This window comes from Dendropsophus ebraccatus, chromosome 9 (genome assembly GCF_027789765.1).
Source record: "Dendropsophus ebraccatus isolate aDenEbr1 chromosome 9, aDenEbr1.pat, whole genome shotgun sequence".
NCBI classification, from domain to species: Eukaryota; Metazoa; Chordata; class Amphibia; order Anura; family Hylidae; genus Dendropsophus; species Dendropsophus ebraccatus.
The window spans coordinates 41,924,053-41,951,684 of NC_091462.1; the positions used below are offsets into that span (position 1 = coordinate 41,924,053).

Genomic DNA, 27,632 nt, shown 5'->3' on the forward strand with positions numbered 1-27,632 from the left:
TGATGGGCTAGTCTTCGCTTATGTCTTTCCCTGGACTGCCTTGGTAACCAATACAAACCGACAAACACCAACATGACCTGGCCTTTTAGAGATTCTCCCATCCACTTGGATAGCCATCACAATTTGACTCTTGTCACACACCAGGGCAGCACAAGGTCCTTCACATTTATAAAGGAAATACATTTTCATGTATGTGTGTCCCTCTGTTGAATCTTTTGGGGAACTATAACTCCCAGCAAGCTTGAAGGTTGCAAACCTCCAGGGCATGCTAGTAGTTACAGTTTTCCAAGATCTTGTTTGCTTTTTGTCGGTAAACATATAGGTGTATCTGTGGCGCACTGATTTGCGCATGTGCTGCCCATGCCCATACCTCAGAGCACCTTACCTTGGCCACCAGGTAGGTTTGCAAAAGTAGTGTCCAGGCCACTGATGGGTTCAAAAGAAAAAAGTAAGAATGAGTATATACTAGTGCACACCAAAGTATAGGAAAATATAAACTTTATTGAACCGGCTAGACCATTAAAACACTTCATGCAACATCCTACCATAAAGGATGTGCACCCACTGTTCAAGAATCAAACTCATAAATAGCGGATACCAGACACAAGCATTAGGTATGATGACAATATATAGGTAAGGACCGATAGTACATGACAATAATATCAAATAGCATACAAACTGTAGACCCAAACCCCAGAATGACCCCACTGTCTTTCCATACTTCTACAGGTTGTATCCAGACTGTGTAATTTGACATAGAGTTGCCTTTAGCACAACACCCACGGCAGAGAGTGACTGTATACGGCTACAGATCATACTTCAATTATCTCAAAAAAAGATTGATTTAAGAAACCATTCATGACCAATTCTACTACTGTATATCAAACGCTTGAGCGCTGGTGAATGCCCTTATAGCGTGACTTATAGTCCTACAACAATCTCCAAGTATATAATTAATTAGCTTTGAATAGTTTAGAGTCATTCTCTTTTTTTTCATATTTCACAGGAAATAAATTAATTGCAGTAATAATAATGTGATTTTTTTTCTCAGGAAAAAAAACAATTTGTTGGAAAAACTGTGGGGATCACACACATTCCGTTAGCATGAAGCACTGGAGCGACTTCCACACCCTTTAGTGGATCCACAGTGTCACCCAGTGGTAAGAGTTGCCACCACACTTCCATATAACTTACAGTGACTCGAAGGGGGCTGACCCGAACTTACTTAGAAAATTTTTTTGCTGAGATAGAAGGAGCTTGGGTGTAGGAAGGGAACATTTCTGTCCTGAGAAGAAGGTCCCATCTTCAGCATCAGCTTCTCCCTCACTACAGAGAATGCTCAGGTCCCACCGGCAGCTAACAGTATAGAAAATATTAGCTTTGTTCCTCCCTTTAAGGTAAGACTTGTAATGTTTTATGGAAAATCTTGGCTTTTATTTTGGGATATCAGAAAACGATACAAGGGATAAACCCGGCACTATTACACTGAAGGGATTGCTTCGGCAATGTATGAACATCACAAGTCGACTGGGTTGAAAATTCCATGATTTTCATAGGACTGATTATTCGAACTGGAACTTGTTGCCATTGTATCTGCATGTACCCTCCTATTCTCTTTAATGGAGTCCTCTCTAACCACCATAGTTTATACAATAGTGTTGCATCAGTATCTATGATCATTAGTAGGTAAAGATCTCTGATCATTTTGCGAATTGATGGATTTAATATTATTACCATTAATCCTAGATAAAATCTGAATATTTCTTTTCCTTATTGGAAAGAGGATGATCAAGGTATGAAGAGTGTAAGATTGTAATTTTTTTTTAAATACCGTATAAGCTCATACATGGTAGCATCTGATACAGACCAGACGTATGCATTGCATATAAGTAACAGCTGAAGCTTCACAGTAAAAGTGAGATTAATATTACATATAATGTCTGGACATTCTTTATAACACATCAAACTCTCGCACATTATAGGTTTGATTATCAACATTATCCAGTGGTAGACTGGCACAACTATATGTGTGATCACCACTATAATTATAAATATATATATATATATATATATATATATATATATATATATATATATATATGTATGTATAGTGTATCATTTTAAATTCTGCTGTATCTGCCCAGCTTGTGTGGTACTACAACTCCCAGTGGATTTGTAGTCTTATATGAGTTAATAAGCCTTACAGTAGGTTAGGATCACTGTAACTATAACCATGTATTTCTGTGTTGTGTGTATGTTTGTAACTATCTGTATATACTTATTTGTGACATTTGTCAGTGTCAGTAAGTGCAACCATTCCTTACACACCAGATCAATATGATGGCCAACCAGAGATCAGAATGGGTGGGATCAATGTTTCCCAATTCCTGATTGAATGTTATGATAGCCACTTTAGGACACTGCTGTATGGTGACAGCGCTTGTGACATTACAGAAGTACCTCAAAATGCATACTTTTTTCCACAAGTCCATTGGGATTGATTATCTTGAAGTTATCTACTAACCTTAGCTTGTCAATGTTTAGTATAAAATGCCTACCCATGCCCTTTCTCTGGGTGAACTCTTGCTTATAAGAAAATAGTAGCACAAGATAAATTGACTGTACGTTGGTGAAAATATCGAATGCATCCGGAAATCACTTTGGGAATGTTCTCCCTCCACAGAAAACAAAGTGTATCCACCTGTTCAGATATTTTGTATGGCTCCAACTTATCCGAATTCAAATTATTTTGTATATATGTAACGAAGATAAACTGAATGTAGACTGCCCTTTGCTCTGTTTGTTGTTGTATACCCTACCGTAGGGTATGTTCATACTGAGCAAAACAGGCGGAAATTCCGAGCGTAACCTGTGCTGCGGACTCCGCTTGGAATCCCATGCCTGCCTCACTGTCTCAATGTGATGTCTCGCGAGCCTCCCCTGTGATGTCTTTCAGCGGAAAGCGGCGGAGAGCAGAGGTGCACGACAAATTATACTGAGAAAGTGAGGCAGATGGGGAATGCGTGTGGAGTCCACGGCGAAGGTTCTGCTTGGAATTTCCACCTGTTTTGCTCAGTGTGAACGGGCCCTTACACTACCTGTTTGTCACCCAAGGCCATGTTCCCACTCTGTAAGAGACTGGCTGTTCCGTGACCCGGCTGGGTCACAGAAAGGCTGGTGTCAGAAAAGATCATCCCGGCTGGTACTGCATCCCGAATTCAAATTCCCCACTGATCACAATGGAGCGTGCGGCCAGACCGACACGCTCCATTGTGTGCACTTACATGTCTCCTGCGGCTGCTATTCAATGAATAGCGGCAGCAGAAAAGTGACATGTCAGTTTCTTTTAGTGCCGCTAGGGATCCCAACCAGAGTGTACACTATGTGTAAACACTCTGGCTGGGATTCCTTGGAAGGCAGCAAAGCGTAAGTACTGTAGTCATCACGGCTGTGATCACTACGGTACTCACGTAGTGTGAACTTAGGGTCCTATTCCACGGGCCGAGGAGGGCCCAATCAACGACGTAAGCGAGCGGCGATCTGCTAGATCGCCACTCGTTTACTGGGCCTATTCCACGGCCCGATGATCGTTGAGCGAGGGCTGTAAGGACATCGTTACCGATGTCCTTGCAGCCCTTGCAGCAGCATACATTACCTGTCCAGGCTTCTTCTCCGCGCTGGCTTCATCCACGGGTCCCGCGCTCTCTATCTTTAGAATGGCCGGTCAGCTGATTGGCTGAGCGCTCCGTCAGCTGACCGACCATTCTAAAGATAGAGAACGCGGGACCCGGGGATGAAGACAGCGCGGAGAAGAAGCCTGGACAGGTAATGTATGATGCTGCTTCTTCTCAAATCGTCAGTCGCCCACCGCGCACAACTATTCAACCGTAGCGATGCGCGGTGAGGGAACAATGATTTTAGGTCTGGCCCTAAATGAACACGGCTGATCGTTCTCTCTATTTCACTGAACGATAATTGGCCGAATCGGGCCAAATGGGGCCGATTCGGCCGATTATCGTTACTGTTGAATAGGGCCCTTAGGCCAAGGCATTCAATGTATACATGCTATGCTAATGAGGTCTAATAGATGCTGCTATAGTGCCATAGACTATGCATTGGTGCAAAAGCAGAAAATTAGCCAGTAGTGTGGTTGAAACCACATGGAGTGCATGAGGACTCTTTGCAGCTCAGTCAGGAGACTGTAGGCCCTAGTTGGCTCTAGTGATAGAAGGCAGGGCATGGTAAATGCAGAGCGACAGTGAAAGAGAGGCCTACTGTACATATACTTTGCTTTACAAATCAGGCATGTCAGTGAGGTCACTGTAAGGACCTCTTGTAGATTGGCCAAAAGATAGTGCCAATGGAGATTGTAAGCACTAAGTGACTTGGTAATCTTTAGAAAGAGAGTTATCTCTTTTTGAGGCCTAATTACTGAAACCCAATTAGAGCTCCCAATGGACATAGATGACAATAGACCTTAGAAGAGGCCATTCCACAGGAAACTGCTATTGTCTTACACTGGTGCTGTATATCTTTTGGTGTCACATGTTGCTGCAATGCTGTAGAGATCACTTTACAGCAGCCTCCTCTTATCACCACAAATAGAACAGGAAGTATCAGCTTAGATCTAGCGGTGAGAATGAAAACTGCAATATTTCAGGATTTTGTTTGTAATACAGATAATAAAATGGAAAGCTAAAAACGCAAAAGAATTCTCAAAAATATATTTAATACGAAAACCTGATTATAAGGAGACGGCCACATTATAACATAACAGCAGCTCCCTGTATGCCTCATAAAGCTAAAATCAGACTCTCCTCCTCCAGGCTGTGCTGGCCTGCTCTGTGGTGAGTCTTTCCATAAGATGGCTGACATGAAGGAGCATGTGACCATGCCCAACTTCCCAGTGTCCACCACTGAGCCTGTATATGTCTATGAAGGACACTGATGGGTGGAGCAAGGTCACATACTTCTCCATGTCAGACATCTTATGGACAGACTCACCACAGAGCAGGACAGCACAGCCTGGAGGCGGGGAGCCTGGTTTTAACTCTATGAGGTACACAAGGAGCTGCTGTCAGTATATACAGTGAGTACACTTACTAATATTATACACTGAACAATTTTACTCTAAAGAGGCCAATTCTTTTAAAGAGTATATGTAGGTTTATTTTATGATGGCACATTCCTTTTAAAATTAAGGTAATACTATGCAAGAAGCGGTAACTTGATGAATTTTGTAAGCCATAGACATGAGCTGTACATGAGGTGAAGTGTAGACACGAGGGACCATGCTCTGGAAAAGGTTTAAAGGTGTGTAAGTTGACCACAACTTTGGTTGGTCAAGTTGATTATGGAATTGTGATTGTGGAAATGTGGGTTGTGAAATAACTTTCCCAGATAGTCTTGGAGGCATTATAGCACTGCATATGCAACACTTCATGTGATGACAGATGGATCATGCTTTGGTCGTGGGTAGCCTCTTAGTGTCATCATTTTTCAGAGCGGGGGCAGTAGTCCACCCCTAGGCCCATCACATCTACAGCACCTACACAGAATTGCTATATGTGTTTGTATGCCGACATTCTAGAAACAAAGCCTATGTGGCTTCATTATGTAGTCATATGCTAAGCCACTCTCTGTAGACCTTTTCCTGCTAATCTACAGAAGAGTAGCATGTGGAAGAGTGCAAGATCAGACAACACAGGGTTTGTTTGCAACCTGTAACCTTGGATGTGGGGACAGATATTATAAGTAGAGATGAGCGAACCGGGTTCGGGTTCGAGTCGATCCGAACCCGAACGATTGGCATTTGATTAGTGGCGGCTGCTGAACTTGGATAAAGCTCTAAGGTTGTCTGGAAAACATGGATACAGCCAATGACAATGTGTATGTTTTCCACATAGCCTTAGGGCTTTATCCAACTTCAGCAGCCACCGCTAATCAAATGCCAAAAGTTCGGGTTCGGATGGACTCGGGCATGCTCAAGGTTCGCTCATCTCTAATTATAAATCTTCATAGAATGACAGAAAATGATAGATTAAGAAAACAAGAAATGTTTGTAACTTGACTTCATTTAATATTTAATAGTAACAATTGCTTAAAAATGGCATATGTAGCCTTTTATAACAGGTATATGGAGGCTTAGTTTACTCATTCTGGTACCATAAGAAAGGGGGTAGGGGCAGTGATCACTAGGACCCCTGTTCATTCAGAAGACAATATGGTAGATTCCCTGTAGAATACTGGCCAATCCAGTGTTACACAGGGAACTGCAACATAATGCTTTTAAAGAATACCTGTCATAAAGTACTGGGAAATCCACTTGGCCACGGGAAGTTCAGGTATCCATAAATATGACCATGCAGGGTCTTTGGGTGAGCCCAATTTGATCAGAATAGTGGTAGCGCATAGTACTGACTCAGCGTCATCGTATCCATGGATTCTGGCGGCTGAATAGATTTCATGCCAATCGGGTTAGAGTACTTTATGACAGGTACAACTTAAGGCCATGTTCACACAATGTATGTTTTGCCTAAATCATGGTCGCTATTGCAATTTGCAACAATGGCCGTGATTTATGCTAAACATATGTTGTATTTGAATGAATGGAATCCTGGCCGGAGCGTATACACATAGTTTATGCTCTGGCCGGGATTCCATCCAGCCACAAGAAAAACTGACATGTCAGTTTTCTGTGGCCGCTATTCATTGAATAGCGTCCGCACAGACATGTCAGTTCACACAATGGAGAGTACGGCTCCAAAAAATCATTAAAGATCTTACAGGGGTTATCTAGGATTAGAAAAAACACAGCTTCTTTTTTGCAAAAACAGCACCACCCCTGTCCTCAGGTTGTGTGTGGCATTACAATTCAGCTTCATTCAACTTCAGTGGAACTGAAGACAAGAGTGATGTTGTTTCTGCAAGAAAGCTAAAGCCTGTTCTTTCTGCGGAATATGAAAGATCGAGCAGTCAAATCCACACCAATCAGAAAGTGACGTCATATCCTATAAATGTGACATAACCTATACCCTCTCTAGAGGTGCAGTTTTAGGAAAATGTTCCAAGACAAGCCTCTATGGAAGATTCTTATGGATTCTTGGAAGAACACCATAAAAAGCCAGTGCTAGAGCATGCATGCAACTTAAAAGAAAGAACTGTATCCATTGCTACTGTATGTCCTACTATTCCATGTTATATCTGTGCATTTCTTTACAGAGTGGCCATGGCTCAGCTACAAGTGCTATGTTTGCTGCTCTGCATTGCCTTTGGCTCTATATCAGCGCAGAGTGATGACCCAAAGACATGTGAAGGTAACTAACTAGTATACCTATTGTTATCCAGATAGCCCTCAGAATAGGTGATGTGCATTGGGTTACAAATGGAAGTGTATTTGGCATAGAAATGTAATATAAGTCCACCTGAGTGAAAACTGCTGCCTGTGAGCTTCTCTATTTTTGTAGCAGAGGCACCAAAAAGTGGGATTCCTCTTGATGACATCATATGCCCTAATAAAACAAGTGGACGGAGGTTGTCCTGATGATTAGTGTACCTAACCTTTTAACTAAATTCTGACGTGTAATAGTTTTGATAGGTGTGGTTCCAGGTTCTAAGACCCCCAACACTCACTAAAACAAGAAGGATAAGGCACTCAAGCTGGTCTGTTGCTTGGTTGCCCTTGGAACACTGAGTGCATAGTGTCCGGATTCAGTGAAGTTGCAGTTTGTAGATAAAAGCCTATGAGACTTACATTGAACTGTGTACCGCACATTGGCTTTGGTTGGATCATGTAGATTGGTGTGGAGTACAGACGAGTGAACCCCAGGCACACTCTTTATTTGATTACTGGTGACTGCAGAGGTTGAATGCAGCCCTACAGCTGCCTAGAAATCATGGATACAATCCATGTTTTCCCGGACTCCTTAGGATAGCATATCATCTCTAGTGCCAAGCTGTAATCTTGGGATAACCCCTTTTACCATAAGTGTATTCTAATTCCTGTAGGACTCAAAAGTGTGGTCAACCACACTTTTGAGTCCCACACCAAAATGGTACATGTTTTTATGTGATAAACATAGTCACTTTTAGACTACATTTAGGGTATTCATATGAGTGGTTTTGGTGGGAAAGCACTGTGACATACACTGGAATTCCAACATATATATTATACATTATTTATATATTTGCATCTGATAGGTGTGAATGTAGCCTTAAAGGGGAACTATATGCAGGTTAGACAAATGTATTATTGCGCACGTAGCACAGAGGAGGAAGGTAAGTCACTTACCTTACTCCTTTACACCATTATCGTGCTGTTAGCATTGTAATCCTCGGTCCGGAGCACCATTACCCCCAAAGCACAGATCCAGACTGCCCCACTCCATTGATTATCATTAGAAGGAGTGGGACAGCTTGGCACTATGGGGGCAGGGCAGAGATTCAACCGGTGCTCTGGACTGAGGATTACATTGCTAACAGCACAGGAACTGTGCAGAGGAAGAAGGTAAGAGACATACCTTCCTCCTCACTGCTCCATGCGCAATAGGGGGATATCAGCAGGTTAGATTCGTCTAACCTGCTGATAGTTCCCCTTTAATACAAATTTGGAATGCCATTCTATCCAAATATGTCCTGTCTCTGCCTTTTCTTAGAAAAAGCTTTTTTAAGTTGTGGAATATAGACTGCCTATATAATTTTTAAATGGTAGCAAGTAGGGATGAACCCGTATGAACCCGAACGCTCGGCATCAGATTCCCGCTGTCTGCCCGCTCCGTGGAGAGGGTGGATACAGCCGGAGGACCGCCTGGAAAACTGGGATACAGCCTATGGTTATGGCTGTATCCCAGTTTTCCAGGCGGTCCTCCGGCTGTATCCACCTTCTCCACGGAGCGGGCAGACAGCCGGAAACATTTCTGAGAGTTCGGGTTCATACAAACCTGAACCGAAGCAGGTTCGGACCATCCCTAGTAGCAAGCAACAACCTATATGATATAATATTCAGAATAGTTTCCGTTTCTTCTACCCTTTTTAAATAGTGTGGGATTTGTGTTACATTTTAACCAAATGGAATTTCTCCAAATCTTTTACATTGACATTTTCTGTGGTTATTTCTCGTAGATAAGTCCAAATGTCCGATAAATGTGTACTTCATCATTGACACGTCTGAGAGTATAATTCTTCAGACCGCCCCCATCCAAAGCTTGCTGGACCACATGAAGAAATTTATTCCTGCTTTCCTGGCAAAGCTCGAGAATGAGGCATACCTAGATCAGGTGTATTTGAACTGGCAATATGGAGGTCTACATTTTTCAGATGAGGTCCAAATCTTCAGCCCTCTCACCGCTGACAAAAATGAATACATTTCCAAATTACGAGGGGTCCAGTATATTGGAAGAGGCACATTTACGGATTGTGCCATCGCTAACATGACCGCTCAGATAAAATCACAGGTGCAGACCCAGGTCAGCCAAGGAGGACGTGAACCTGTAAATTTTGCTATTGTGATCACTGATGGTCATGTGACTGGTAATCCATGCGGAGGAGTAAAGACCCAGGCAGACAGAGCACAGCTCGCTGGTATCAAACTTTTCTCAGTAGCTGCAAGCCGTGATGTTTATGAATCTGGCCTACGAGAGATTGCTAACATGCCACATGAGCTGTTCAGGAATGCTTATTCCGTCACCAATCCCGATGACCAAACTGAGATTGATCAGAGAACCATTGATAAAATCATTCAAGTTATGGTAAGTGGAGTGTGCAAAGTAGCTAAAGAACTTGCTCTACATTGCCACCTACTGGACATAGCTTCCTTTACACTAATTACTCTCTATACAGTTGTTTTTTATTTCGCCTTGTTATATACCTTTTTATATAGCTAATAATTAGTTACAAAATATTTTTTTTACTGTAATATTAAATTACTAATCATTCTGCTATTATTTTATAGTTTTTTCATGGTAAATACACTGCCAGTAAATAGGGAGGTTGTTGCTGACCTATCCTAAGTGTCACTATTTATACCACTACTATTTGTCCCCTAAATGCAAAATTGAGCAGCTTTCTAAATAGTCTTTATTAGACGTTTCCCACCACTTACCTGTCACTCAGGCAAATATGGATATATGAATATCTGTCAGGTGGACTTTATGCTCACTCAGTAATGGCAGCGGATAAGTGGGTGATTACACAACAGCTTTAAAGGTGGGCAGAGGGGAGAGAAAGCTTGGAAGACAGTCGACAGAGGCTGAAAAAAGAAAGGAGTTCACATATGGAAGTTTGCAGATAAGAATTATATTTTATTATTATTATTTAGGTAGGTGTACAAGTGTAGAGAGAATATAGGGCTCACACAGCACACTGTAGGAGCAGCAAAAATATATATTTTTTCCCAAATCAACTGATATTAGAAATTTATATAGATTAAAAATCTCAAGCCTTCCAGTATTTATCAGCTGCTTTATGTCCTGCAGGAATTGATACATTTTTTCCAGTCTGATACAGTGCTCTCTGCTGCCACCTCTGTCCATGACAGGAACTGTCCAAAGCAGTAGCAAATCCCCATAGAAAACCTTTACTGCTTTGGGCAGTTCCTGAAATGGACAGAGGTGGCAGCAGAGAGCATTGTGTCAGACTCAATTCCTTCAGGACATGAAGCAAATTTTTAAATAGTAAGTAAATTACAAATCTGTAAAGGTTTCTGCATCGGCTCCCTAGCCCTCCAAGGACCCCCCCACACACACACACACCTGTCCATCCTGCCGGCCTGGGGGGGGCAGGTCCTTGGGGGGCTAGGGAAGCCGGTGCGGGATGGACTGGTGCCAGGGAGCCTCTTCCTGCCACCCGGTGAGTGCACAAGCTGCTATGGATGACTGCAACCCGTGCCGAAATTACAATGTAAGTTCTCTATATGCTGCACCCCCTGCTGGACGCTTCATAGAAATTACACCCAGCTCTGCCCTGATTCGTGACATTACGGTTTATTACAGAAATTGAAATCTGCAGGATCTACTAAATTGAGGAAAAAAGAAGTATATGTGCATTTCCCATAATAAGTGTATATTAGAAATTTGTCTAACTTTCCTTATGTAATAACATATTACATAACATATATACTTTTGACCGAACTTCTCCTTTAATTAATTAGTTAATTAATTAGTAATGGCTACAGATTACTGTAATATAACGTCCCACCAGGAATCTAAAATGTGGGAGTTTGCGTCATACATATTTCTCACCCATCTGCATTTGACACATGGAAAGTGTTCTGATTGTCAGTGGATTAATCCAGACTTGTAAACTAAACATAAAGAAATCTAGTCAATGGAGGTTTATCTACTACTGTAGGCTCCTGTTAACTATAGACAGGTCCCAGCTATAAAGGGGCATCTGGCCTCACATGTATTACTTCTTTATACTGAAAGGAATCATGGTAACAAGTACTGTACAAAAGAGAGACCATCAATGCTCTCACCAGTGCCACAAATAGATTCTTACTATGGGGTGGTGGCAGCATCATGGGATAAAGACAACTTGTGTCTAACCTGCTGATATGTCCCTGTAGTGCTTCGGATGCTGAGGATGAGGGTAAAGTTCTTACCTTTATCCTCAGCGCCATTTTCATGAACTATGTGGTTTAATTCATATGCTAATGAGGCGGTTTGCTGCACTGTGGGCTGCACTACTACCCTCAGTGCATCTGCCCGTCCCGTATCTTTTCAAGAATAACCATCCGGCTCTCATCTCTGCAGAGTGGTACCCTAATAGCACATTGTTGCAGAGTGCTACCCCAATATTCATTAGGAAGGGGGGCCAGATTTGAGGCAGTATAACCAACCCCCAGTACCAAAACCGTTTCATTAGCATATGTATTACGCTAAAAAGTACAGGGAAACGGCACCAAGGATGAAGGTTAGAAACTTACCTTCATTCTCAGCATCCCATGCAATGTAGTTACATATTAGCAAGTTATATGCTTCTTACCTGCTAATAGTTTTCCTTTAATAAATTAAGGAGGAGAAAACAAAAAGATGGTGCCACAAGGGATTTTAAAAGCAGTGATAGATAGTCAGAAATCCAGAGACAGTGCTAAAGGTTTATCTATGTATGTATCTATGTATTAATATGTCAATATTATTGAGACTAATTCTTGTAATTTTTTTGTTTATCTTTATAGAAACACGAGGCTTATGGAGAGGTGCGTACACCATTGTTTTCAAGTCATTTTGTTATTTTTTTTACAATAGAGCTCTCTTTTAAACATGAGATAGGTCCCAAAGCAAATAATGTTACAGAGAACCTCTTATGCTGAAAATACAGTCCAATATGCAGGCAACATGTTATAGAACAGGAGCAACTGAGAAGACAGAAATGAAGCTTTATGGGAAAAGTTCCAGGATAACTTGTCTTTTATTCATGTAATCTTCTGCTTATTCTGGCCTACGTAGTCAAGGGGGCAGTCAAGGGGGGGGATGAGGGTGCCGTCCGTGAGTTCCAGGGGGGGGGGGGGAGGGGGTGCGGGTGAAGCCCATGAGTTCCAGGTGGTGTTTCCCGGGCGCGCGGGTGACACGGGGGCAGGGCCATCTTAACAGCATTATGGGCCGCCGCCATCAAAACCCCTCATCTCTGCAACCCCACCCCTAGCCAGTACAATTACGTACAATAAAAAATACAAATTATTGTTAACATAAACTTTAATTCACAACACAGTCTTTCAGCAGCGCAAAAACGAAAAATAACCGTGCGTGCGTGCCTCACCAAACCAGACCAGGTTGGCTTCAAAGTATCCAAAAAACGCAATGGAGACAGCACTTCCAACAGCAATCTGCAGGGTTTATTGTCACACCAGTGCAACATGTCTCATATATACAGAGGGGCAGCAACATGACTATTATATATGAGAACCATGTTGTCTCCCTGTATGTATACTGTATAATACAATATACAGGGAAACAACATGGCTTATATATAGAGAAGGGCAAAACAACATGTCTCATATATACAGAGGGGCAACAACATGACTATTATATATGAGAACCATGTTGTCTCCCTGTATGTATACTGTATAATACAATATACAGGGAAACAACATGGCTTATATATAGAGAAGGGCAAAACAACATGTCTCATATATACAGAGGGGCAACAACATGACTATTATATTATATATGAACCATGTTGTTTCCCTGTATACAGAATACAGGGAAACAACATGGTTCATATATAATATAATAGTCATGTTGTTGCTCCTCTGTCTATATGAGACATGTTGTTTTGCCCTTCTCTATATATATGCCAGATAACAAGCAACAAATATTACCACCGCATACTGACTAACACCACCGCTGCTACTGACTAATCCACTGTACACAGATCACTATCACCTCATCCAGTCATATAGAGGTACCCAGCTCTACACAGGTTCTGTACACCATATACATTACAGTGCAGATACATCAAGTGACTCACATGGGACGTCTTCTCTAATCAGAGTTCTTCCCTTTTCATCTTCTTTTCCATTTGCCCTGGGCCGTTATGAGAACTTCTCCGAGCCACAAATCCACAGAATCTGCCAGACAGACATATTAGGCTCCACACTCTGTCACCATCCTCATCTCTCTACACACTGCACATCTGTATTGGCCCATTATAGATAGCTCCCCCTGTATTACCCCCTTATAGATGGCTTCCCCCTGTATCCCCCCCCCTTATAGATGGCTTCCCCCTGTATCCCCCCGTTATAGATGGCTCCCCCTGTATCCCCCCCGTATAGATGGCTCACCCTGTATCACCCCCTTGTAGATGGCTCCCCCTGCATTACCTCCTTATAGATGGCTCCCCCCTGTATTACCCCCTTATAGATGGCTCCCCCCTGTATTACCCCCTTATAGATGGCTCCCCCCTGTATCCCCCCCGTATAGATGGCTCCCCCCTGTATCCCCCCGTATAGATGGCTCCCCCGTATTCCCCCCTTATAGATGGCTCCCCCCTGTATCCCCCCTATAGATGGCTCCCCCGTATTCCCCCCTTATAGATGGCTCCCCCCTGTATCCCCCCCTCGTATAGATGGCTCCCCCCTGTATCCCCCCCTATAGATGGCTCCCCCTGTATCCCCCCCTCGTATAGATGGCTCCCCCCTGTATCCCCCCGTATCCCCCCCTCATATAGATGGCTCCCACCTGTATCCCCCTTATAGATGGCTCCCCCCTGTATCCCCCCTCGTATAGATGGCTCCCTCCTGTATCCCCCCCTATAGATGGCTCCCCCCTGTATCCCCCCCTCTCGTATAGATGGCTCCCCCCTGTATCCCCCCTTTAGATGGCTCCCCCTGTATCCCCCCTCGTATAGATGGCTCCCCCTGTATCCCCCCCCTATAGATGGCTCCCCCCTGTATCCCCCTATAGATGGCTCCCCCCTGTATCCCCCCTATAGATGGCTCCCCCTGGTTCCCCCCCTATAGATGGCTCCCCCCTGTATCCCCCCTATAGATGGCTCCCCCCTGTATCCCCCCCTATAGATGGCTCCCCCTGTATCCCCCCTATAGATGGCTCCCCCCTGTATCCCCCCCTATAGATGGCTCCCCCTGTATCCCCCCTATAGATGGCTCCCCCCTGTATCCCCCCCTATAGATGGCTCCCCCCTGTACCCCCCCTATAGATGGCTCCCCCTGTATCCCCCCCTCGTATAGATGGCTCCCCCCTGTATCCCCCCTATAGATGGCTCCCCCCTGTATCCCCCCTATAGATGGCTCCCCCCTGTATCCCCCCTATAGATGGCTCCCCCCTGTATCCCCCCCTATAGATGGCTCCCCCTGTATCCCCCTATAGATGGATCCCCCCTGTATCCCCCCCTATAGATGGCTCCCCCTGTATCCCCCCTATAAATGGCTCCCCCCTGTATCCCCCCCTATAGATGGCTCCCCCCTGTATCCCCCCTATAGATGGCTCCCCCCTGTATCCCCCCTATAGATGGCTCCCCCCTGTATCCCCCCCTATAGATGGCTCCCCCTGTATCCCCCCCCTCGTATAGATGGCTCCCCCCTGTATCCCCCCTATAGATGGCTCCCCCTGTATCCCCCCTATAGATGGCTCCCCCTGTATCCCCCTATAGATGGATCCCCCCTGTATCCCCCCCTATAGATGGCTCCCCCTGTATCCCCCCTTATAGATGGCTCCCCCTGTATCCCCCTATAGATGGCTCCCCCCTGTATCCCCCCTATAGATGGCTCCCCCCTTTATCCCCCCCTATAGATGGCTCCCCGTATTCCCCCCTTATAGATGGCTCCCCCGTATTCCCCCCTTATAGATGGCTCCCCCCTGCACAGCAGATAAAAAAAACAAACACCCAACTCACCTACCAGCGCTCCCCCGTCGCTGCTTCCTCTCCTCTTCTGCCCCCGGCTGATGCGTCGCTCCCCGGGGGATTCTCCGGGAGCGCACACATCCGGAAGCTCAGTGTGCGCCCAGGCCGGGACTTCCGGTACAGGAAGCCCCAGCAACGCGCATTGAGGTTCCTGATGCGTGCGCTCCCGGAGAATCCCCCGGGGAGCGACGCATCAGCCGGGGCCGGATTTCCTCTTGCGACCGCAAGCAAGAAAGTGCTTGCGGTTGCAAGAGAAGGGGAAGGGGGGGCGCGCTGGACCGTCTTACCCATTGGGCATGGGAGGCGGCTGCCTGGGGACCCTTGCGTCCTAGGGGGGCCCTGTCCGCTGTGACAGCGGGCAGGGGCCTCCTAGGACGCAAGGGCCACCGGGCAGCCGTCTACCATGCCCAATGGGTAAGACGGCCCTGCACGGGGGGAGTCCTCAAAGGAGGGAGGTTTGCCGCGGGTGAGCCCTTGTACCTTTACTATGCAGGCAAGGTGATGGCTTCCGGGAAGCATGTCGGGCCGATGCGGGTGCCGCCTGTGAGTTCCTGGGCTGGGGGGGGGGGATTAGGGGGTGCGGGCGCCGCTGGTGGTTCGGGGGGGGGGGTGAAGCCCATGAGTTCCGTGCGGTGTATGCTGCTTTTCCCGGGCGGCGGGCGGCGCCCGTGAGTTCCGGGGTGGGGGGGATTACCGCAGGTAAGACGGGGGGCACCGGGTCTCGAGGTTTGCCGCGGGAGAGTCCGGGTGGGGGTGGTGGTGGTGGCGATGTTTGACGCTCTGCCGCGGGTGAGTTCCGGGGGGGAGGGTTTGGGGTTGTGCCGCGGGTGAGTCGGTGGAGCTGGGGGGGGGGTCAACATTAGGGGCCACAGGTGAGCTCAGGGGCGGGGGAGTTGGGAGACAGTGATCAGCAGCAGCTGTCAGTGTCCTCCCTCACTTCAATGGGCTAGGTTAGAATCGTAACTCGGCCCAATGAAGAGATGGAGGACACGTGATGCCGTCTCGGAGGGTGCGGGCCAGGAGCAGGGAGCGTGTCGGGTTTGACTGAGAGCTGATGATTCTCTCCATTCGGTGGGGGTGAATGCATCTAGATAACAGCAAAACTGTGAAGAATCCATAATAACTTTATATTGGAAAGATAGAAAGCTGTGGGTGGGCAACGTATTATTGCAAAATAAAATTGGGGGGGAATACCCCTTTAAAAAAGCAATTTACCTGACATAAAACCTATGGAGCCTAACACCATAGGAGACCCGCCTGCGAGGTCGGTACAGCCGTTCTAGGAGCCCTATCAGCACAAATGTGCAGATTGGTTCCCTTTAAGTTCAATACATATATATTTTAAATAATGTGTAGAAAAATATTTCTTACATATTTCTTTAGACATGGAATACTTCTGTCAGATGGAATGAAATGTGTACGTAGCTAAGAAGCAGTAAAAATAAATGTAATGTTATTATACTAGTGTTTACACTGTGTTCTCCTCGATATAATAATGTTTGCCTTTCTTGTAGTGTTACAGACTGAGCTGTTTGCAGATTAAGGGACCTCCTGGTCTGCCTGGTCAGAGAGGACAGAAAGTAAGTGAGAATCGCCTTACTTTACTGTTACACAATGCCACCCTGAAGTCTTTGTACACATATACTGTACCCCAGATGTGCTATTCACACCTCAATATCCATATTAGTTATATTACTCACCAAATTACATGCTTAGCACTGGTTACGTTTTCCTGTAACATCATAACCATTACATTCAACCAGATTCCTATTTTTTTCCCCAGTACTATAATACTGTACTTGTTAATTTTGCAGAAGGAACTTTTGCAATAGATCAATACAAGAATAGATTGAGACTATATAATGTAATCAAACCAAGACTCTAAAATTAAACACTAACTGACCAGAACACATAAAAACAAAAATAGCATACAAAACGTGTATATATGCCTCTAAAAACTGAAAAAATAATAACATATAAAGTTATTAGGGTCATCTAGTGTTGAGCGAGCATGCTAGGTCGAACATAGCGCTCGGAGTGCTGTTTAAATGCTCATGTCTCCCATTGATTTCAATGTTGAGCACTCGAGTACTGAAAAATGCTTGACGTAATGAGAACTCAAGCATTTTCGTACTCGCTCAATACTAGGGTCAACACAACCATTTACATAATACTATGTAGAAGAGGAGGAAGAAGATGATTGGTCGTCTCTATCTGATTTTCATTTATTGTTGTATTTCAGGGTGCTAAAGGTAATGCTGGTGAACCTGGAGCTGCTGGTCTAAAAGGACGACAGGTAGGAAGTATTGCTTTATGTATTGTTTTTGCTTTGTATATATATTTTGGTTTGTTTGAAGAGCTCACATTTTATTTTTTTCTTTTATTTTTAGGGAGATCCTGGAATTGAGGGACCTATTGGATATCCTGGACCTAAGGTATGTGGTTGTTGTTTAGAAGTACCCATAGGCAATAAGCTGTTATCCTGCCATTGAAGTGATGCCTTATATAACCTCTTCCTCTCTTATGTTTTAGGGTGGTCCTGGTGCTAAAGGAGAAAAGGTAACCCCTTCATCTATAGACCATTACATTTTATTTACATCAATATTTGTTCCCCACTAAACTTGTTGCCTTTCTTCCCTAGGGAGATTTTGGTGCAGATGGAAGGAAGGTAAGATTTCTTATATCTCTATATACAGATTTTAAAACACGGCATGAATTGTGAAATAACCATTGTTTCTCTTCATGACAGGGATTACCTGGTCTTCATGGAAGAAATGGTACCGATGGCCAGAAGGTAAGGAGATACCTTGTTCAATTAATTCGCTAGGCTATCATAACTATATAGGCATGAAACATAAAGATTTATTTACAGTAATTATATCCCATCTTTATAAGATTTTTTGCTTCATTCTGGTTTGGGAGAAGCTTAGGCTTACAGATAGCTTAAAGGGGTTGTCCATCCAGAACCTTTTTTTGCGATATGCCTGGGAAGGGGGTTAATGAAAAAAAAAATAACACACTTACCTCCCTGGTTACCACGCTGATGCCCGTATTCTTCCACCCCGCCTTACTGTGTCTTGTAATCCTGCCTAAAAATCATTAGCCTCCAAGCGCACATCACTACATGTAATAGCGATGTGCGGCCAATGGCTGATGACTGTGTTAAAAAAAATAATTAACTTTATACATACCTCTCCACCCTCCCTGGTGTTCTTCTTGCTTCTGCCTGATCCCTGCTGAAGCTTTTACACCGGTCTTTGAAGTGACTGGTCGATCAGCCAATCACTTGATGTTGCGCTGTCCAGTCTCGGCCAGTCATTGGCTGAGCGGCCTGTCACATCTGAGACCAGCTCTGAAGTTCCAGCAACGGCTACAGGGAGAGTGCCGAAGCTAGAAGAACACTGGGGAGCATGAACAGGTATGTATAACGTAAGGCAAGGGCTGAATGGACATCACTAACTATATATATATATATATATATATAGCCCTTGCTGCCCAATTATCGACCCATGTAATAGGCTCTGTAAGTGAGCGCCGATCTAGCAGATCGGCACTATTTACCCGGATTATCCGGCTGTGTAGAATTATGGTGTCCCACCACAGGTGTTGCTAGTAGATACACCCTTCGCAAAAGCCGGTACTCCAAGTGTAAGTGGTGATGTAGTCGTACTTTTGTGTATGTATGTTTTGTACCTAGAACTCTTTCTTCTTCTCTACCTATCTATTTTCTCCTTTCTTCTCTTACATTCTCTTCTCACCCACTCACAGCAGGTATAACATACCCTGTAGGAGGTAGTCACATGGGGAGAGAAAGTGTTAGTGAGTCTTAGTCGCATTGTTGAGCAGAGCGGTTGCAGGCCAGCATGGTCTCACAGCAGCTAAGCTGGGCCCTGGCTTATGCCAGGTCCCCTGTGAGAGGACAAGTCCAATGTAGTCTATTGTACAGACACACAAGGGAAGCACGAACACTCATTTCTTGAAAGCAACTCTTCTACACACTATGCAGTTTTAAACACTCTTGGAGAGGACAAGTCAGGGATCACCCTAGCCCACACCGTGAACAAGTCTAAAGGTGCAGGACAGTATTGTATAACAGAGGAACTGATTCGGATAGAGCAAAGTTGCTAGTGCCTACGTACTCTATCTCGCAGTGCGGGTGTAATCAGAAAGCTCTGACCACTCTGCTCAACCCAGGTAACAAGGTCTGGGGCTTGTGTTACCCTCTAGGACGGGTTGCCCGACACTGGTGGGCAATAGGTGGTGCAAAGACCAAAGAGTCTATCTACTCTCAAGTATTCTACTTATTCTACTTCAAAAGTTTCGGCAGAGCACAGTAGTACATTGGGTTGGGACTCTCTTGACATCCTCCTTTCTACTTCTCTGAACTTTCTCTAGTTTTCCACACGCAACCAAGTCAACACAGCTATTCTACCTCTCAAGCTCTCAGTACAAGTCCTGTCAGTCAAGTCCATAGTTTATTGTCAAGTCAGAAGTCTATTGTATACTACTGTATCAAGTATTCCTGCAGTAAAGAAGAGTTTATTTATTGTAACAGGACTCAGTGATTCTTATCCAAGCACCTACACAGTAACAACACCTTCCTTGAGTTATCTTTCCTTTCTGTGGGTGGCAGTACCAATAGTCCGGGTGGGTTACAACTCCTCTCCGGACCACGAGGATAAGCGCCCAAGGGACCCCCTCACAGCCCGGCAGGTCACCGACCATAGGGGAAAGGGTATAGCCAGCCCCACTGGCGTCACGACAACCTAACATCTGGCTGAGGTATTCCCTGACCAATCACTACTGCAGTGGAGTCCCACTTCACCATCTAGCAAGTGACCGGCCGAACCGGCTGCGCCACAGTATTGCCTAATAGGCTATGCTTATAAATGCACCTCTGGGCACTCCACCAATAAGGAAAACATAGATCCCTTATCCCATCTTCGTACTGCTAAGTAAGCTGCCGCATCCAGGCAGACACTTAATAAAGAGGAGGATGGTTATATGTACAGCTCCCTCCACCCTGTTATGTAGGTAGAGCTAGGCATGCCACATTTAAAGAAAAGATAAGGAACACCCGTTAAAGATTACTTCCTCCTGTATATAAGCCATTATGTCTTGTATCATGTTGGTAAATAGTCTATTAAGCATCAGTTATATTTTTTACCTAGGAATTTCAGAGAAAGTCATGGCATGGCTTTAATATAGCACTTACCATAGCTTTTAACCTACTTTCCCAGCCCTCTTATGCCAATTCTATTAGTTTTCGCAACTGCGCTGGAACATGAGATTTGTCTCTGTATAACTATGCAGATTAACTTTTTTTATTATGGTATAAAAACTGAACAACAAGCCACGTGGGAGCTGTAATGGCAACCATATTGGTTGTCACTAAGCTTTCCAAGAAGCACTTGTAACATAGAAATCCTTGAATAGAATATTTAATACTTCAACAACAAAACAAAGAGCAGTTACTTCTATTCGCAGCAGTTATTTTCCAGTAAGACATGCTCCTTAAAGGGGTTATTTAGGATTGAAAAAATCATAGTTGCTTACTTTCTAAAAACAACACCACACCTGTCCTCAGGTTATGTGCAGTGTTACAACTCAGCTCCATTCACTTCAATAGAATTGGGCTGCGATACCACATACACAAGAATGACGCTGTTTCAGGAAGAAAGCAACTATGTTTTTTCTAATTTTGGATAATAAATATATATATATATATATATATATATATATATATATATATATATATATGTTCTTATCTTTTTTATTTTATAATAAAATAATAATCATATGCTCCTGACTTTGTCTCTTTTCTAGGGTAAGCGTGGTCGGATTGGTGCTCCTGGATGTAAAGGGGATCCTGGAGATAAGGTAAGGCTGCTCTATACTTATGCTGATAGCAGTGTTTCGGAAAAAAGAGATGGCAATGCCACAAGTAAATACGAAACATAGAAGGATATGGCACTCACCATTTGCAGTCTTTATTTTCTTCACACGTACATGTGAGTAACAGACAAACATTAGAGAGGACGCTATCATCGTTACAGCAACAACTGTTTCATGCCGACTTGGCACTTCTTCCCATCTGCACAATACATGCTGATTTAAGTCACACAATAATTAAATATTAATATCAAAGTCCCAATAACTACTGCACACATGCCCTCATAAAAGTGCCATTAACTAATATTGAGTGCCCTTTGGGTGTGTTGACATTGACATATTGTACCTAGTTGAATAATGTAATGGTGTCCTGTTCAATAGTCTCAATTAGTGACCTGTTGACAAGTGCTATTGGGTACCCTGTTGAATTGTATCATGCTCTTCTAGGAGTATGCATATGCAATGTCAGTCAGCTGCTTCTAAAGCCAGCAGGATATTGTCATGCATTAAAACAGGCATGGACCCTCAGGGCATAATGTTATTGCTTTATAAAGCTTTGGTGCAGCCTTATCTGCAGTATGCTGTAGAGTTCTGGGCACCAGAAATGAAATGAGTGCAAACGGCTTCCAGCTAACACAAAGCAAAACAATGCTTCAAATAAGTAGTATAAAGAGTAGTTGCACTAAAAAGAGAGCAAATACTGTAGATGACCAGATAAGTCCTCAGTCCTCACTACCCCTGCCAGTATACCCAAGGCCCATCGAGTTCTATGGAATAGTTTGCTAAAGAAGAAATTACCACCTGCATTTTGCGAATAACAATCACTACAACTAGCGTGAACCATGATTATCTATTGAGCAAGCATTATTATTCTTACTGCCTCATAAAGATAGGAAATGGTTAGAGCTTATGAATCCACTTAGCACCTGACCTGTGATCATCATAATATATTTATCATTAATAATATATATTTATCATTGTTATCTAAATATGTTATTATTATTGTGGTTGTTTTGCACCGCTCACTGTGTAATTTATTTTCCAGGGTCCTGATGGATATCCGGGAGATGCAGGAGACAGGGGAGAAGATGGAGACCGTGGAATTAAAGTAGGTGGCTAGCTTTAAGTTAGTCTCTGTTTAAAAAAGCATTTTTCCAGATTCAAATCTTATTGAAAGAACAAATGGAGAATGATTAGAATGGAAATTCATAAAGTACAGTCCAGGCACATGTACTGTTTTGCTTAGAAAATTATTCACAAAATATTTTACAGGGGCCGTCTAACCTTATAAAGCTAATAGCCTGACCTTGCTGGTTTTAACAATTGGTGGGGATGTCAGCACCCAGACCCCACCGATGAAAACATTTGACTCATGTCTCTATGACAATGACATTATTGGTTTCATCAGTTGTTTTCTATAATTCAACAATTATACACAACATACAATAAAAAGACTGTAGAAGTGACATACCAAGCCAGCCTACAAAGAGACTGCACCACCGACATATATGTGAATATGGAATTACTGGAATTTTTTTTGTAATTTTCTAAGCAAATTGTTACATACTTTTATTATGTTTATTCATTGCTGTTTCTTTTGAGTTGGTGTATAAAACATGTTATAAATTGTCTGTATTATTTTTATTTTAGGGTGATCCTGGCAGACCTGGAACTAGCGGACCACCCGGGCCTTTTGGAGAGAAAGGAGATAAGGTAATAAACATGAAAGTAAAATGAAGATACAGGGGTCGGCACTATCTCATATCCATAGTATTGTGTAGCCAGTGATATGTACTGTGCTCTAGTAAAGGTACCAGGCCATCGGGGGTGCAGATATACAGATGGAGCTAAAGGCAGCACTTGTAAACAGTCGTATAGAAGAAAAAAATCGGTATGCACTCACCACTTTAGCAGATAAAAAAGTCCTTTATTCGTATATTGGACTCAAAGCATATTGCAAGCGGGTGGAGGACGCCAAACCTTCCACTGATGACAGCTGTTTCACGCCCACTTCCCGGCGCTTCCTCAGATCTGAGGAAGCGTCGGGAGAGGCGTGAAACAGCTGTCATCAGTGGAAGGTTTGGCGTCCTCCACCCGCTTGCAACATGCTGTGAGTCCAATACACGGATAAAGGACTTTTTTATCTGCTAAAGTGGTGAGTGCATACAGATTTTTTTCTTCTATACGACTGATAATAAACATGAAAGCAAATAGGAAATGTACAGTAAGGTCCAAAACTTGATCAGTTACAATAATCTTGATTTTTTTTTTAGCAATTACTTATTACAGTGGGAAGTGGAATAAAATATTACAGGAGATTCTTCTCCACCAAGTATTCTCTACATTGTCCATTCTGACCATTTCTTCATTGTTAGGGTCCTGCAGGAAATATTGGAGCTCCCGGTTCTCCCGGTGAAAAAGGAGGAAAAGGTGGACCTGGAATTCCCGGACCAAAAGGGGAGCCAGTAAGTCCATATTAGTCTTTTGCCTATTGTTGTTGTGGTTTACATTTCTTTTGTATCATGGTTTAGCATCATAACATGGCTGAACTTGATGGACATGTGTTGTTCAACCATACTAGCTAAATAATAACATAGTTTGTTGAAAACTGATGGTCCAGTTCAGACTATCATCCTGTAACATTGAACTAGAGAAAGGGAAAAAAAACTCATTCTACTATTCTGGACACTTTCTTATAATTTGTCTATATTTAGGGCCGTAGAGGAGACCCTGGTAACAAAGGAGGTCCTGGAACTGATGGTCCCAAAGGAGAGAAGGTAAATGAAATGGTGGCCTAGCATATATTTGTGGACTGATATTAACTTCCAGATCTCTCATCATTGTTCTGGTTATAACTTTGGTGACTTTTGTGACTTCAGGGTGATCCTGGACCAGAGGGACCACGAGGTCTTGGTGGGGAAGCTGGTATAAAAGGAGGAAAGGTAAACTCATAATAATTTTTTTTAACCTAGAATCACTTAACTTACCCACATGAATGACCAATTTGCATCATGACAACACAGATCACCCAGAGATAAAGCCCAGTATTAAAGTATATGTTATACAAGAAGTATTGTTAAAGTAAGGTGATATCATGTTTTTGGAAAAGTAATCATGTAATCATTTACTACCATTCCTAAAGGGCGATCGTGGAGCTCCAGGCCCAAGAGGAGCTCAAGGACCTGCTGGCCCAGTTGGTAGAAATGTAAGTGAAAGAAACAAGAAAGTACCAGCATGTCAACATACTTTCCTTCTGACCATAAAATTTTATCTCAGGGGTCCCCTACAAAGTAACCTCCATTCTGGGTAACAAACCACTATAACACTATTTAACTATTAATATTATTATTATTATTATTATTATTATTATTATTATTATTAACTATTTACAGAACTTTATCCTATAGCTCCATAGCGATATTTTCTTACTAACACCATCAGGAGATATCTTCACACACTGCAGATTTATGCTGTAGGGAACTTAGGTACGGCCCCTTAACTTAAAGTGCTGTACTCGCCTCTATCTGGCGGCTCCATAGAAAAAAATAGAATTGCTGGTCATGTTAAAGGCTGATGTGGAGATCTCTGGAGGGCACAGAGGTCGAACCCCCCTCCGATCTTCTGTGGATGAGGAAAGTTAGTTTTAATTGGAAAACCCTTTTAAACAAGACTATTCTACATTTTATTGCACAGCAGGTGGCTGAGAGTACCACTGCACATGAACAAACAGTCAATCACGGTACACACCTTTTCCGATCACGATCCCTATTAACACCTGTGCTTTTCTTTGCAGGGGTCACGTGGAGACCCAGGAGACATGGGCGAAAGAGGTAACCCAGGGGCACCAGGACCTAAGGTACACATGTCTAACAACTTACATTGTTCTGGATCTTGTAATAAATCACATAGTTGGATCCATATCCAATGCTTTTAATTTTGGGAACTCTTTTACATAAAAATATTGATGTAGAAGAATTCTCTAAAAGCGTCCATATGCTTTCTATAAAATATTCTTAATAAATGAATTGCTTTTCTTACAGGGAGACAGAGGGAGACCCGGTATTAGCTACCCAGGTCCACGTGGTCCATCAGTAAGTATGATGACTAAACCTTAAAGAAAAGTAGTTAATTTAGCGGCAGATAAAATATTAACGTTCCTATCTATTATCCTAGGGTGATAAGGGAGACAAAGGACTTCCAGGACCGCAGGTGAGGCTCCATTTATGCTTAAAAGAGCAATTCCAGAACCATTGTTATATTCATTTGAGCAGTAGGTAGTCTCTAAAACATCAGGAACCCTTAGATGTCGGTGAAATATTTCCATATCTTAGTAAATCCCATGCTATACTTACAGTATAGAAATGTTTACTAATGGATTATAAATCCAACTAATATATAATTTATGCTCAAGGATTTCTCATCTTTATTTTTTTTTCAGGGAGGACGAGGAGACTTTGGTCTCAAAGGATCATCAGGACCTAAGGGAGTGAAGGGAGAGCCAGTAAGTATTCATTGCCTTACACAAGATTGCAATAATTTCACTATGCTGTTAGATTTTCATTATTTTATTGTTATCCTTTTATAGAAGAGAGATGTAAATTCTAATTACAGTAGTAAATAAAATAGTCATAATGTAACTTTCTTTCCTCTTATACAGGGTGACCCAGGACCAGTAGGAGAACCAGGCCCACGTGGATCTACTGGAGGCCCCGGACTTCCGGTATATTTTTACACAATAGCTATGTGCCAGTTTATATTCACCATTTATATGTATTACTATAACCAACTTGTTACATCCCAAGCCACTTGTATCTATCTATAAAATATAGGCCCAATGAAAGGATTGCTGATGTATGAGAAACAATTAGACATAATAGAAGTCATTACTATATTTTTGCCTTCACAGGATAAAAAATTAGATATAGGATTTTCCTTGCACAGATCGACAATATATTATTTGGGGAACGTCTGTAGCTTTGAAAACTGCTTGATGTATGACATTTTGTTTTCTTCACCTTAGGGCGACCTGGGCCCATCTGGTGATCCTGCTTTGACAGTGAGTATAGTATGATGTTCCTCAAGTAAAAGGAATTACTTAAACTTTCCATGCATAATAAAACGTACATAATAAAGCTCTAATTTAAACCCATTATAGAGCTGTTACATACTGTACCGCATATTGCATTGTATTGGCAGGAAAATATAGCTACATTACAAGCTTTGATGCGACTATTTCTTCTTTTTCTAGGAATGTGACGTCATGACTTATGTTCGGGAGACATGTGGATGCTGTGGTCAGTTATATACTATGAAATGACATACAGAACATTACATGCAGAAGTTTTCATGGAATATTAATTAATTAAAGGGTTTTTCTTCTAACTACATTTATCAACCATGCTGAATGTGTGATTGCTGGGGGGTCTGACTGCTGGTGGACCACCGTAATTGATGGTGGGTCTTAAGACCGTTTTACATGGGCCAAATATCGGTAAGGAGTGTTGTTAGAAATGCTTCTTCATCCAATCGACGCATGTAAAAGTGTCAGCAATCAGCCAAGGAGCAGGAAAACACCCATCAGCTTCTTGCTTCTTTTGTGCGGGCGTTCAAATTGATTGATATCGACCACACATCTCCCTGTAAAAACGAGAGATGCGTGGCCGATAGAAATACGTTTAAATGGCCACACAAATTATACAGTGTTCATTCATGCGACCCCGCCACATGACTAATCATGCCTACTAATGGCACTGCAAACGAGTGCCGATCTCACTGATCAGCACTCATTTGCATCCTTGCACAGTCCCATATCAGGCCGTGTAAAAGGACCCTTAACATTCAGACCCTCAGCAATCACACACTCAGCATCTTTCAAGATCAAGTACAAAGCACAGGGGGATCACATGCACCTACTGCATGCTGCTACCAAAATGTGTATGGGCACCTGATCTGTGTTTATTTTTCTTCTTTTATTTTATTTAAATTAAACAATCTGTCAGCAGTTTACAAAGTTGAAAGCAAATGTATCACTAGGTACTAGGTGTGTTTTTTTTTACATGAACAGACCAGCGTCTGCGCTTCCTTTTTTTGAACTACCATTCAGTTCCCACGCACAGAGCTGGTCTATTCCCAAGCACCACCCTACATGAAGCACTGGGGGTGCTCCCAGTGTGACGAAACACCCTCCCCTCTATGACGTGTCACTGAGGGAGGGGAGATCGTCACACTGAGGGCCGGCGGGTCTACCCCCAGTGCTCTGTGTTGGGGAGGTGCTTTGGAGTAGACTGGCACCATGCGCAGGAACCAGGCAGCAGTTAAAAAAAAGGTTGCAGCACCAGCATCCCTGCGCAGGGGCCAGTCTGATCATGTAAAAAACAGAA

The 27,632-nt window shown here is 43.2% G+C and overlaps 1 protein-coding gene across 2 annotated transcripts in view; it reads left to right on the top strand.

Annotated features, from left to right (window-relative positions):
* Positions 1-1,233: 1,233 nt before the first annotated feature.
* The window catches only part of COL6A2 (collagen type VI alpha 2 chain), a 35,954-nt gene continuing 9,555 nt past the window's right edge, over positions 1,234-27,632 (top strand). Inside the window, exons 1-24 of one of the 2 annotated variants that reach the window (XM_069983080.1) lie at positions 1,234-1,397; positions 7,222-7,316; positions 9,121-9,746; positions 12,176-12,196; positions 16,875-16,940; positions 17,603-17,656; positions 17,751-17,795; positions 17,893-17,919; positions 18,002-18,028; positions 18,110-18,154; positions 21,187-21,240; positions 22,298-22,360; positions 22,903-22,965; positions 23,628-23,717; positions 23,967-24,029; positions 24,132-24,194; positions 24,395-24,457; positions 25,046-25,108; positions 25,293-25,343; positions 25,426-25,461; positions 25,691-25,753; positions 25,910-25,972; positions 26,273-26,308; positions 26,501-26,546. In XM_069983080.1, the coding sequence (XP_069839181.1) occupies positions 7,229-7,316; positions 9,121-9,746; positions 12,176-12,196; positions 16,875-16,940; positions 17,603-17,656; positions 17,751-17,795; positions 17,893-17,919; positions 18,002-18,028; positions 18,110-18,154; positions 21,187-21,240; positions 22,298-22,360; positions 22,903-22,965; positions 23,628-23,717; positions 23,967-24,029; positions 24,132-24,194; positions 24,395-24,457; positions 25,046-25,108; positions 25,293-25,343; positions 25,426-25,461; positions 25,691-25,753; positions 25,910-25,972; positions 26,273-26,308; positions 26,501-26,546 (1,816 nt within the window). In that variant the 5' untranslated portion in view covers positions 1,234-1,397; positions 7,222-7,228. The remainder of the gene's footprint in view (positions 1,398-7,221; positions 7,317-9,120; positions 9,747-12,175; positions 12,197-16,874; positions 16,941-17,602; positions 17,657-17,750; positions 17,796-17,892; positions 17,920-18,001; positions 18,029-18,109; positions 18,155-21,186; positions 21,241-22,297; positions 22,361-22,902; positions 22,966-23,627; positions 23,718-23,966; positions 24,030-24,131; positions 24,195-24,394; positions 24,458-25,045; positions 25,109-25,292; positions 25,344-25,425; positions 25,462-25,690; positions 25,754-25,909; positions 25,973-26,272; positions 26,309-26,500; positions 26,547-27,632) is intronic. The other variant, XM_069983079.1, reaches the window with a different exon arrangement.